At 50.1% G+C, this 13,133-nt stretch overlaps 1 protein-coding gene across 8 annotated transcripts in view; it reads right to left on the bottom strand.

Annotated features, from left to right (window-relative positions):
- Window positions 1-13,133, bottom strand: part of FAM120B (family with sequence similarity 120 member B) — a 105,147-nt gene that overhangs the window by 22,566 nt on the left and 69,448 nt on the right. For 3 of the 8 annotated variants that reach the window (XM_045770615.2, XM_045770614.2, XM_045770619.2), the window contains 4 exons: window positions 9,007-9,213; window positions 7,525-7,633; window positions 5,659-5,751; window positions 769-820 (listed from right to left, as the gene is read on the bottom strand). In XM_045770615.2, the coding sequence (XP_045626571.1) occupies window positions 769-820; window positions 5,659-5,751; window positions 7,525-7,633; window positions 9,007-9,213 (461 nt within the window). Of the gene's footprint in view, window positions 1-3; window positions 610-768; window positions 821-5,658; window positions 5,752-7,524; window positions 7,634-9,006; window positions 9,214-13,133 lie in introns of those variants that run through there. The other 5 variants (XM_045770620.2, XM_045770618.2, XM_045770616.2 and 2 more) reach the window with 4 other exon arrangements.

Genomic DNA, 13,133 nt, shown 5'->3' with positions numbered 1-13,133 from the left:
GCAAAAGTGAAATGGAAAAGAGGATTTGGGAGGAACACACCTGGGGGCCACACACCATTATGATTCCTAGGCAGGGCCAGGCCCTCCACGTAGAGCTGGCTCTCCTGCCAGCAGTTGAGAAGAAGGTTGTTAGCTCTTTTTCTGTATATAATAATTAGAAACAATTCTTGGAATATTATCCAGCCATAGGGCATCATGTATCCAATCCTTAAAACCTTTACAATCTAGTGTTAAGTTCAAAAAAAAAAAAAAGCAGGACATAGTAAGATTCCAATTCATTAAAAAAAAAAAATCAACCACACCTTATGGACACAGACAAAGAAATGATGGTGAAGATGTTAACAACTGTTTGGGGCCACAGAATCAGGCACAACCTCCGAAAATAAGTCAAGAGAACACTTTTTTTATATGATACGAGGAAGAAGTCACCAAGAAGGATGTTTTTCCTTTTCATGAAAAGCTAGGTCTAGACCCCACAGGCCATTCTCTCCCCAAGGACAACTGCAATGCTGTTCTGAGAGCTTCACTCTCAAGAAGGTGTCCCAGGGCTTTAAGGCCGGACTCCGTGTCTCTTTCTCTCCACACTTTTTTGATGGGAAGCAAACTTACCTGCAAACAAGTTAACTTATTAGCCCCATGTCAGGATTCAACATCTGAATTCTGTGAAGTTTAGCAACTGATATGGAAGATTTATGTTATAAAGACAGATGCTTCACTTCCATCTTTGATAAAACTGATTTATCCTGAGGATATAAATGGTGCACTTACCCAGAAGAGGATGGGTATCTTCTCCAATGGTCAGGCTCGTATTGTCTATTTCCTGTGCCAAATAGATATGAAAACCAAAACTAAGTTAATTACTTTCTCTAAAATTCAAACAGAAAAAAGCTGCACATTTCTAAGTATGTATAAAAACAACATGCTGAGTTGTATTTGGAGGACAGCACTTTATTCTCTTTTCTTTTGTGGCCACTGTCATTAAAAGTTTGTTGCACAATTATTCCATTAGAGTAGGAAGCAATTAATTAAGAGGTGGCTCTGCTGGTGGAAGGAAGCAGTGTCCCAACTGGTCCTCCAAACGCCAGTTCCAACCACCTGCAGGTATCCAGACAGCCTCTGCTGCCAGTGACACTGGGAAATGGGTCTACATGTGCAGATGGCTCACGGAGGACACTTGGCCAAGGACGGAGAAAGCAATGTGGTTCTTTCTACAGCTAAGTGCAGAGCCCTCCGTCCCCGTCCCATGCAGCTGGCCACTTCTCGCCTTCCGCTACACAGGGAGTGTTGGGGGAGAACCAGAAGAGAGCCAGCCTGCCAGTAAAAAAGGTGGTTATTTTCACATTCAGAAAACACTTCCTACAAAGCTTTCCGTGCTTCTGCTTGACTGATGATGCCCACGCCTCTCCCGTGGCCTTTGTCGCTCAGCCCAGCGGCTGCCACAAGTGGGAGGCTGGCAGGGGCTCTGGCAAAGGGCTGGGTGGTGGGAGAGGGTCACACAGCAAGGCCAGAATGAGGTTTCCAGGCCTCACCTTTATCACAGATGATCAGAGACAGTTTTACAACAGCCCAGGCCTCCTACAGAATTACCACCGACAAGTGAAAATCTGAAGAAATCACAGGCAAATGTGATTTGTTACTGACTGTGGAATTTAACACATCATTTCTCACCAACAGCAAGGAAGAGGTTAAAATGTTCTCACTTTAGCTGCTTTGAAGTTCCCCACTGTAAGGAGGCAGGAACGCAGGGGGGGTTCTCACCTCTGCTGGCCCAGGGTCCTCTCCCCAGTTCATAGGCCAGGAAGCAAATGCTTCACAGGGAGGCTGGTGCCCCCACAAGGGCCCTCAGCTCTAGTGCCTCTGGCTTCCCGGCCTGGCAGGGCGCACAGGGGCGGCGGCCACCACTGCTGCTACTCCTTCCCCCCCACACCCTCTTTTCCTCCTCCTCACCGGACCATCTCACAGCAATTCAATACACTCATTCTGAGGCATTTTTAGTTTTACTTAAACGAAGAATTTTGTCTGTTAACTCTGTCCAGGAAGTGTTGACAACTTTCTACTTAGACTACTTAAATATCTCTAAAAAATACTAAAATAGGAGATCAAATGTAGACATAAGACAGCAGAAAGTGTGTGGGCCCAGGAAAGATCCTATCACAGTGGTAAAACAGAAAAAGTCGATTACCTGACTTTAAACAATGTTCCAGTTCTAATAAGATTTTATGTGTGTGTGTGTGTGTGTGAACATGTATCTTACACAGAAATATCTGAAATTGGAAAACATACTGGCACCACCAATAAAATGTTTGTGAACATTTCTCCATGTGAGACAAAACACAAATGAGACATACTGCCTTTGTTTAACTACTGTCTTGTGGAAGACTTTTAATTTCTTACACCCCCACGCCCCAATTTTTTTTTTTTTTAATTTTTTGAGTGCAGTCGACACGATGTTACGAGTTTCACGTGGTTGACACAGTGGTTCAGCAAGTCTGTGCGTTCTGCTGTGCCCACCATGGAGTAACTGCCATCTGTCACCACACCCACCCTTAGGACACCAGTGACTGTGCCCCCGAAGCCTGCGTCCCATCCCCTAATTCTGAATCTGACCCTGACTCAGCGTCACCACTGCGATTCTGCTTTGACCTGAGCTCTTGCGAGGCACGTGTTTCAGCCCCGAGCCCCTCCTGCACCACAGTCCTGCCTGGAGGAGGGATTCCCTGCAAACCAAGCCCCTGGGAAGCAGCTTCAGGCTCTGCCTGCTGCGTCTGTTAGGGTCTCCTTGCTTCTACAATAACCAGAAGAGGGAAGACATGCTTCCCGAGGCCTCGGACCTGGTCTGACAAACACCCCTAAGCGTTCCCAATGTTCCCTGAAATTCAGGGTGATCACATGCGTGGGGGGACACCTAGAGGCTCTGACACCTGCTCAGGTCAGGTCACTGGTGGCCGGTGGGTCCTGCCTGTGAGAACCCACAGCAGCAGGCTTCCTCTGGGAAAGAGGAGATTCAGGAAGACACCCTCCAACACTTACTGCTCTGAGAGGCTCGAATTCAAGGACCCAGTAGGGCTACTCCACCCAGCTTGCCTGGAGCCACAGAGGACTCAGAGCTGGCAAACACCAAAGGCTGCCCAGGCTGGATGTTGAAGACACGGCAGGGAGCACAGTTTAAGGAGCATCTAAGGGGAAGTGTGCATGCATACGTGTTGGCTGCGTGCCCCACCGCAGGCACACATCACAGCAACAGGCCACAGCTGAATGTGCCCACCTCCCTGGAGACTCATGGTGTCTCTCCCACCCGTTCCCAGGCTTAACCTGCAACCCACCTCACCCGGACTTTGTATTGTCTCAGCTTTCCTGACTTCCTGAGACCCAGCAGGAAGAAAAGAAGATAAGCCCAGGCCAAAGAGGATTAAGAGGAATGTCACCATTTCCCATCACACCAGGCCATCTGTGGGGGAACAGTGACAGCAGAGAGAGGGGCTGCTAGGGAAGCCTTTGTCAACTGCTCAGAGGAAACACAGGGAGGACCATGCACGTCCCATCGTGCCAGGCTGCCTGAAAGATGTGCAGCGTGCCTTCCCTCGCCCTGCTTTCCCAAGCTAGGTGGGTGCATTCTAACCCTCACCAAGAGGGGCCAGGGCTGTAGGTATCTGACAGCGCAGCTTCAAGGCTGACAGGTACCCAGGGTCCTGCTACTTAAATGTACTTGGGATGGGCTATCCAGACAGACAGGGCTGGGACCCCACTCTGCTCCCAGCCCATCACACACTTATATTTCAAACACAGTATTCATACCTAAATTCAAACCCTGTTAGTATTACAAAACAGGAGCTTTGTATTGAAGGTGTGCAGGCTCTGAGCTCTGTGGGGTGGGCTGGTGACTATGGGGATACCTGCCCAGAATGGACACATGGAGCACCTCGTCTGGAGCGAACTCCAGGGCTCTGACCAACGCTGCAAGGCCCTGGAAGGTCTGCTCCTCTGCTGCCTGCCAACTTCACCTCCTGTAAGCCTCCCTCTCACTGCCCCTTCCAGCCACAAACGGCAGCCTGGGGCCCTGCCTTCTGCGCACGCCCCTCCGTCAGGCGTCTGGCGGCTGCTCCCTCTCACCAGGCCTCTGCTAAAATGCCACCTTTCAGCAGGATTTTGTTGGACCCCTCAGTGAAGACCGCAGGGTGTGTGTTGGGGGGGGCGGGGAGACGTTCACTGTACGTGCATTTGTCCCGGCCCTCCTGGCTGCTGGAGGAAGGCCTGTCATTTGTAAGAAGATAGGAGCCGAAATTCTGCACTCTTCCCACGCAGCCCTAAGCTGCGGTGGACAGCCTATGCAGCAGGGCCACACGAGCACTCCTGCCCGTGCTTGCAGGCCCCAAGTGGATGGAAGGCGAAGGCACCCCGAGGGCCGCCCTCTCAGACACCCACTCACCATGTGAACGCAGGGCCACAGCAGTGGCTGTCACAGTCTGATGCTAGCTAAGCTGACAAACCCTCTTGTGTCCTCTGGGTTCCCTATTTCCAGTTTAATTCAATAAACTGCAATTCCTTCTACATTAAAAGCAATCTCAAAAATGGTTGAAATAATGGAGAAGGGATTTGCCCTAATCTCGTTTATGCTGTGCTGGCATCAACACTCAGGTGGTCTGGGTACAGTCACCACGTGCCCATCCTGGACAAGATGGACAGAGGGTGGGATGCTGCTACGTTCACTGGGTCAACCGTCTAGGAGCTTCAGGTGACAGTGGGTGGCAGAACTGGCGAGGTGGACTCAACACGTTACAGCAGGTGAAAGGGACACCCAGAGTGACTGTAAATCTTACAGAGCCAGGGAGGGGCATTTCAAAAACAGTCATCGTAAGCTTCATTCCTCACTGAGCTACACAGTGGAACCCGTTTTCTGCCAGAACAGAAGGAACCCAGAGGGAGACAGCCTCAGACTCCCCCTCAGCAACATCCCAAGTGATGAGATGCAGTGGCCACCAACACAGGCAGACTGAGACACGCAGCTCTGCTTAATGACTTAAGACTCGCTGTGCTTCAGGGTAATAATGTGAGTAATCTGCAAAACCTCTACACATTTTAGAGCTTGCAAAAAAACCCTAAAGTTTAGGTTTGTTTATATTTGCAAGGATAAAATTGTAAATCTTAGGTAATATAAAAATCTCTACAGCGGGCTTTGAAAACTGCAAGGAATTTTGAATTTAAATACTGACGAGGTTTTCTCTGTATTTAAAATGTAAATTACTATGTATTAAATTCAGCTTTATGCATGAAAACTGGACACCTGTACTATACACCCAAAAAGTAAAGCATTCATTTTATTTCCTTGATCACCCAAAAGGGTCTTACATATACAACCCAAATCACAGAAAATATCAAAATGCTCTTTCTTTGTGAGAGGGGTGCACATGCATGAAACCTTTATAAGAGCCTTTTTCAGAGTAAATTATAAAAACAGGGTCTTGAACAGATGAATGAACTGACAGAAAACAAAGTGGCATGGAGCAGAGATAGACCGGCACTGAGCTTGGACATTCTGTCTCCACTTCACACAGCAATAGAATTAGAATGTCAGTGCGTTTATCTGTGGTCAGCCCTTCACCAGAAGCACGATGCCAAGACAATACCATCGTGAGCAGCCCGCGGCCGCCAGCCTCTTACCTGGTCCCTGGTCCCTCCAGTGCTGTCCTTGGCCTGCCCGGCTGTACCCGGAACTTGTCCTGTGGGAGCCAGATCCCTGCCTCCCCCACCTGCCTGTGGGGACACGTGATCAGCACGTTAGGAGGCTACCACATGCCTAACCCAAATGACACATTATGTCTAAGAGGGTAGCAAGGCAGCACCAGGTCTGCAGTTCTCAAACTTCCAGTTTCCTTAAATCATAGGGAAAGCCCACGAAAAATGTGGACTGAGGGGCCACAGCTGGGGTGGGGGGGTAGATGTCTGAATTTAAACACAATCTCCAGGAGACCCCGTGCAGGTGACAGACGAATAGCCTGGCAGACACTGGGCCAGAGCAGGGCCCTCGGCAGTCAGTTCTGACTGACCCTGCCTCCCGGGGGCACAGGCCCAACTCTGCAGGCCACCAGCGCTCGGGCTCTGGGTGAGTAGGAGTCCCGGGACTCTGAGAGCCAGACCAAGGTGTGCCCTCCTCCCAATTCTCCACACACTTAACCACCCTGAAGTTCCCTCTCCAAAATTCCTAAGCTGACACCTTCTACCACTTGTCTCGACTAGAATTTAACATGAGAAAGTCTGCCAGCTGAAAGCAGCCCGCATTCTGCCACCTGCAGCTTTCAGCCTCCGGCCACCGCTCAGGAACCCATGGCACTGAGCATGCAGGACAGGCTACCAACCATTTTGTGGACAGGCAACAGAGGCAGAACACTGCACATCTATTTTGCAAATAAGCTCTGGCTTTGGGGTCTCAAATCCTGCCTATCCTCAGTTGGCAGGAGAAAGTCAAAGGGCAGACAGAAGGGCAGGACAAGGCGGGAGTCTGTGACTCCTGGGAAATGGGGAGGAAGCCCCTCTCCTACCCCCAGACTCTCCTTGGGGCAGGCCCCACACACAGCACCTGACAGTGACCTCACGACGTAAAGCCTCTCCGGAAGAGACCTGCGCGGCCAATGCCCAGCAGAGCCCCTGAAGACAGTCTGGGGGGTAGGAACTGGGGAGAGTTCTCTAAGCCGCCAAGGAAGGAGACGGAGCTGCTGGAGTGGCTGGCACAGACCCTAACCCAAGGAGGACGTGAAATGATTAATTCCTCAGAAGCTCATCCATAGACAGCCAACTTCACTAACAAAGAATCATCCGGTCAACAAGATAAACTGTTTCTCATCTATCACATTAGTTAGAACAACACACTGGTAAACGCGGCCAAGGGCGCCGTGAAGCTGTAAACAGATGAAGGTTTTTAGAAAACAAGTTGGCAACATTTACCTAAATTTGACTGCATGTTGACCTATAACTCGTAAACTATGGTGCTCTATTTTAAGGAAATAACGTATATAAAATGAAAAGAAATGGAAGCCACTTCAGAGCTGGAGTGCTAAGCACAGGGGCACCGCTGTCACAGGGGAGTCTGGACAAGCAGAGCGCACGACCGCACAGCAGACTATCACGATGAGATAAAAGCACAGGAAAAACTGCAAAAACGCGTTACCCGTCAACATTTGTTCTCCTGACAGAATAAAGGTTATTTATATGTCCTTTTAACTGTTTCCTTTATAAGCTAAGTGTTATTATGAGAAGAAAGAGAGCTCCGGTCACTCAAACCAGCGCCATGCCGGCAGCGTCTGGCTGCAGGGAGCTCTGGAGAGGAGGTACGAGCCCACAGGGGAGCTCTCCGTCACGGGACGAGCAGGTGCGCCCTCTGGGAGACACCTTTCTCAAGGGGCCAGAACTGGAACTGCTAGGTAGCACCCAGCGTGTTACGTTTGTGTTTTCTCCCAATCTCGCCAGCCGGCTGCCGGCACCCTGCACCGTAAGGCCCGCCCTGGCGGAGATGGGGCCCGCGATGCCCACCTGGCTGGTGTGAGCGCCAGTGCTGCTTGCTGACGATGCGTCTGTTCTCCTTCACGCACGCCTTGCACACGACTGACTTCAGCGTGTGGAACTTGGTCAGCCGGGACCTCTGCAAACAGAGCAGACAGCGTGAGCAGTGTCAGGCCTGTGCATGCACTCAGGAGACACAACAGTGACCACAGTGTCCAAGGACACTGTTTGAGCATTTCCTTCAACACTGAAACTTAACAAGAGGTTCTCAGAAAACTGACATCCTTCCGAGTCCCTAGGGAGGTAACACCAGAGCCACATCCTTTCTGGTCTTCTGTAGGTTAAAGAGTCACTTCCAAAAGGTCTCTGAGTTCTGTGGTGACATCTGGGCCACGACCACACAGTCCATCCGAACAAACCTGGGCTGGTCATCTGGGTCCTCAGTCTCTCGAGCGGTGACACCTCAGGAGAAGCAGCAGCAGGGCGAGGGGCGGACCTGCCCCTCCGGGCCACTTCATTTACTGCTGACACACGGCCCCATCTGCCCAAACCTGAGGTCGCCCTGTGCGTGGCCGTAACATCAGACCCAGGACCACAACTGGGGGTTTGCAGACGGTGGCTGCCGTCTGCTCTGCTCTGACCCTTCATACTTCCATACACGGTGACAAGCCCGATCTGAGCAACACCCCCCCTTGTTACACTGCTGCTGCCTGCACACGATACTGGCTGCTTCTAAATCCCAAAGGACGCCCTGGGTTTTTGTTTGGGTGAGGCACAGGGGTGGCAGCATCTCTCCAAGTGTTTTCTATTTGATGCGAAGCTCAGCATGCTTTATCCTCACGGATGGTGACTGCTCCGTGGACCACAGGCTCTCGTGCATGCCTGCAGCTACTGTAACATTCTTGGTGGGGGCCTTCCTTGGAACCCTCCGAGGAATCAGGGAGCACTCATACACATGAAGCTGGACAATGCAGAGCCAACATCCCCAGCTAAACCAGCAGTCTTCAGGGGATATTTTCATAAACACACGGTCATTATTCCTATTGAATCAGTCTGATGTCTGCAAAGGCACCTCTGGGGAAACACTCCTTCTTGATTCAAGAAGCGTAAGGGAGAGCAAGCTATAGGGGGCTCTGCTGGACTGTGAGGGGCGCTCCCAGCCGTCCCCCAGCAGGAGTTTGGGGACTCAAGCCCTATGGCGGTATTTTGGGAGAAGCTATGAGAGATGCTAACGCTGAAGCCTTAGGCGTCCCAACTCGTGTTTCTGCCATTCTGGAATAATGCAACCCTCTTTCAGAAGAGCAGTAATTTCAACCACGTAATCGACGGTCAGCATAAACTGTAAAATTTCAAAGCCTGGGAACATGTGTCTCCCATGTTTGCTCTTCCCAGGAAAGTGACCACTGGGACAGACAGAACTGATATCTGGCCCAGGACTCTGAGCTTAAGGATGCATTTGAGCACCTGACCTCAAACCTCTTGTTTCTGAACGTGAAAACACCATGACCTCACATTTTGTTCCACGAGGGCCTCCACGGAATACCCCTTCTCCGCCTGCAGGTACTTCTGATGAAAGAGCTTCCCGTCAAATATGTTCCAGGGCATGAAGTCACTCATCCTCCAGGGGAAGCCGCACGCACTGTTGACCAAGACCAGAGTGGTGAGGCCGCGGACCAGGAGGGAGCCAAGCTGCACGGCTCGGGGGTCGATGTAGTCAAGCTGTGGGTCGCAGACAGAGAATGGAAAGGAGTCATGCACGTGGGGAAGCAGACACCCTGTACCTCAGCGCTGCCCGGCAGCCAACAGGTGCTGTGCCCACCAGCCCCCCAGGGAGCCCCGCTGATCACAGGAACGTGAGGGGGAGCTGCATCACGAGTGTGCACGCTCACGCGCACACCCACTGGGCGCACCCCAGACGTTTGCCCAGGCCTGTGTACAACTCAGAACTGCCCCTTGACATGTCAAAGCTGCAGTCCACCAGGAAAAGCAAAGGAGGAGAAGCCAAGAGAGTACTGTTTGAGGTACTCGATAAGCTCACCATATTCTTAAAAGGCACACTCAGTTTTTCTAATTAAGTATTAATTATCTCACAGGCCTGATGAGTGGATAACTTTTTACAAATTAAGTCATACGAATACAAAATATTTCTTTTTGTTGTCAAACCTACCCTGACGTCACATATTCTCACTGTGCTGGGACAGAGAAGCCGCTACAGACAGGCTCTTGCAGCCACGTCTGCTTCTGGGATGCGGGGCCCATGCTGACTGCACACACGTGAATAGATAACCTAGCAAGTGTCCACCGAATCTCTCGGTGTCTGGTTGACCAAGGCTGCTCAAATTAAACGGTGGCTATTTTAAATGTCACTGCATATCCTATATAGTTTACAAAACCAAACTAAGCCACGAAAGAAGTCACAGACGTTTTATCCTCTTGATAAGGGTTCACTTCACTGATTAAAATAGAACTGATCACCATTTTAAGAGTTATTATGAACTGCAATTACCCCAGAGTTAATCTAAGGGTTTTTTTTTAAGACTTTATTTGTCAGAGAGGGAGAGAGGGAGAGAGAGAGAGGGAGCACAGGCAGGGAGAGCAGCAGAGGCAGAGGGAGAAGCAGGCTCCCCTCTGAGCAAGGAGCCCGATGCAGAACTCGATCCCAGGACCCCGGGATCATGACCTGAGCTGCAGGAAGATGCTTCACCGACCGAGCCACCCAGGCGCCCCAATCTAAGGTTTAATGAAAGCATGTCTTGTCAGCACAACTTTTTATATCATCCTAAAAAGAGCAAGAACGGAACAGGTCTGTGGGGCTGAGGGGGCACTGAGTAATTACAAGTGGATGTCTTCACTGCCTCTGCTCTGCAGGCACCTCCAGGTGAGGCCTGTGCTGGCTGGCCGCTCCCCACCACGCTAGGTGCCCCCGCCCCCCGCCCCGGCCGTGCCCTGCAGCACTCTCCACCGTCCCACTGTGTGTCGAGCTCCTGCACTTCCCCATCACTGTCTGTCTACAACTGCACTGTCCAAGCCAGGAGCCAGGAGCCATACGTGATATCTGAATTTAAATGAACCAAAATCAAATACTCAGTTTCTCAGATGCTCTAGCCACATTTCAAGGGCTCAGGGTCACGTGTGGCTCAGCCCTCCTGTGTGGACAACGCACCACGGGATTAACTTGACTCTAGAACGTCGCATCTTCTCTACCTCCTTCCTCCTTGCAAACTTCAAGCAGCCCTGAGCTTCCCCACCCCGGCCCCATCACCGTGGGCCCTGGCCCCAGCACTCAGACCACAGTGACTACTCAGCATCAGACTAGCCTGTGGGAAAGGTGCCCTGATACAGATGTTATGTATTTTCTCCGCATACTGGGGGCACTTCTCTAATTTGGTAGATTTTTCTGTAACGGAATCAATTCTTTTTTTTAAAGATTTTATTTATTTATTTGACAGAGACAGCCAGCGAGAGAGGGAACACAAGCAGGGGGAGTGGGAGAGGAAGAAGCAGGCTCCCAGCGGAGGAGCCTGATGTGGGGCTCCATCCCGAGCACCAGGATCACGCCCTGAGCCGAAGGCAGACGCCCAACGACTGCGCCACCCAGGCGCCCCGGGAATCAATTCTTGTTCACATCTTGTGTTCATCCCTTCTATACCCGTTTGTTTTAAAGTAAATTACAAGCGAGGAGTACCACCCCCAAAGCATGGATCCCATGTGTCCCACGTAAGCTTCCACAAGCCGTGCAACCAACACTTACGCCACAGAGCGCATGGTGCTGGCATCACAGAAGCCCCTGCTGGCCTCCCTGCCACCCTCACCGCCCTGGAAAGGAAGCACTAACCAAACTCTCAAGCTGTAACAAACGGTTTCACATGCCTGTGAATGTACAAGAACGATCAGGCAGTGTATGTACTGCTGTCTCTGTCTTCTTCCGGGGACGCTCCTCGTGAAGCTCTTCACACCGTGAGCAGCGGGCTGTCCCCACTGTCCTAGCGCACGCCACCACACATGGACTTCCCACAGGGAATGCTTGGATCCTATGCATGACTAGGGCTTACGGACACCTAAAACGGGGAGTCTTCTTCAAGTTAGGTTCTTTCAGAAATTTTGTGCCTGTCAATGTAGAGGTCTTGTACAGCTTGTTTTTTGCTATTTCATTTTCTTTTGATTTTAGTGTAAACATAAAAAAATTGGGGGTTATTTTTTACTTGCTATTGTTTTACAGAATACATTTAGGTTGTATATGCTGACTTTGTATCTAGCCCCTGTTAAGTTTGGTTACTAATTCTAAGGGCTGCTGTATAGATATGATTTTCCATTTATACAATCATGCCATCTGTCAATGGTAATAAGTTTTACTTCTTCTAAACCCTACACCTTATATTTCTTTCCTCGGACTGCTCTTCTTGCTAAGGCTCCCCGTTTAAAGAAGGTACCCCTGACTCACTCCCACTAGAGAGGAAAGTCTTTCAATATTTCACCATTAAGTATGATTTCTGCTGATTTTACTCTTTCCTACATTAAGGAAGTTGCCCTCTAGTCTGAGTTTACTGAGAGTTTTTATTATGAACAAGCTCTCAGCGTTTCTCCTTTTCAAACATATTCATTTAATGCTATAAATTTCCTTCTAAGAACAGCTTTTGGCTTCATCTGCTAATTTCAATATGACTATTTTCACTGTCATTCAAATTTGTCATTCAAATTATTTTATAATGTCTATTGTGATTTCTATTTGCAACCATGAGTTAGAAATATACTATTTAAATTCAAGTGATTGGGAGTTTTAATTTTTGTGTTATTGTTGGCTTCCAGATCATGTCTACCGTGGTCAGAAAGCAGACAGACGGCCTCAGTGGTCTCGCGCTGGCTGGGCCACCAGGACTGTCACGCGGTCTGTGTCAGCCACCCCTGTGCGCGCTGTCCTGTGACTCTGGGAGTGGCATCTACACGCACACGAGGTCATGTGTTCGCTGTGCTCGCAGACTCTGACCCTTAGTGATTTTCCCTCTGCTCCATGCTCTGCAGAGGGACGGCTTAAAGCAGCATTCAATAAACTTTTTCTTCAAGGGCCAAGACGGTTAAGACACCAGGCTTCGCCAGCCCTGTACAGTCTCTATTGAATGTTGTTCTTTTTAGGAAATAACACTTTAAAACTGTAAAAACCATTCTTAGCTTGCAGGATGGTACAAAAACAGGCTGTGGGCTGGATCTGGCCTACAGGGCCATCGTTTGCTGAGCTCTGTTGCCACTGTAGTGTTTCTCTTTGCCGTCCTGGCAATCCTCATTTCAAATATTTCTGAAGCTGCCCATGCTAACTACCCAGTTAGAGAGTCAAGACACGCTCTTGACCATCATCTCTCTAGTAAAGAGCCCACTTAAAGTCCACTTTTTCTTATCTAGTCACAGCAGTTCCTTAGGGTGAGTGCACAGCTCACCTCTGTCCTCCTCTTCAGATGTCCTGGTGTCCCTCCCTTCTGGGTGTGTGTCTGGTAGGCAGCACAGGGTTGGTTTGGGATTTTTATTTTGCAGTGATGCTGCAGAGGCTGTACGGAAGGTCCCATGATGCACCCTCACCCCCAGTGCTAAGACCCTACGTTCCACAGTGCGGCATCAAGACCAGGAGACAAGCCCTTCCACATGCACGG

This window comes from Ursus americanus, chromosome 11 (genome assembly GCF_024610735.1).
Source record: "Ursus americanus isolate L20-20 chromosome 11, mUrsAme1.1.p, whole genome shotgun sequence".
Lineage (NCBI taxonomy): Eukaryota > Metazoa > Chordata > Mammalia > Carnivora > Ursidae > Ursus > Ursus americanus.
The sequence above is the reverse complement of the archived record's forward strand: the minus strand, read 5'-3'. Positions and strand labels throughout refer to the sequence as shown.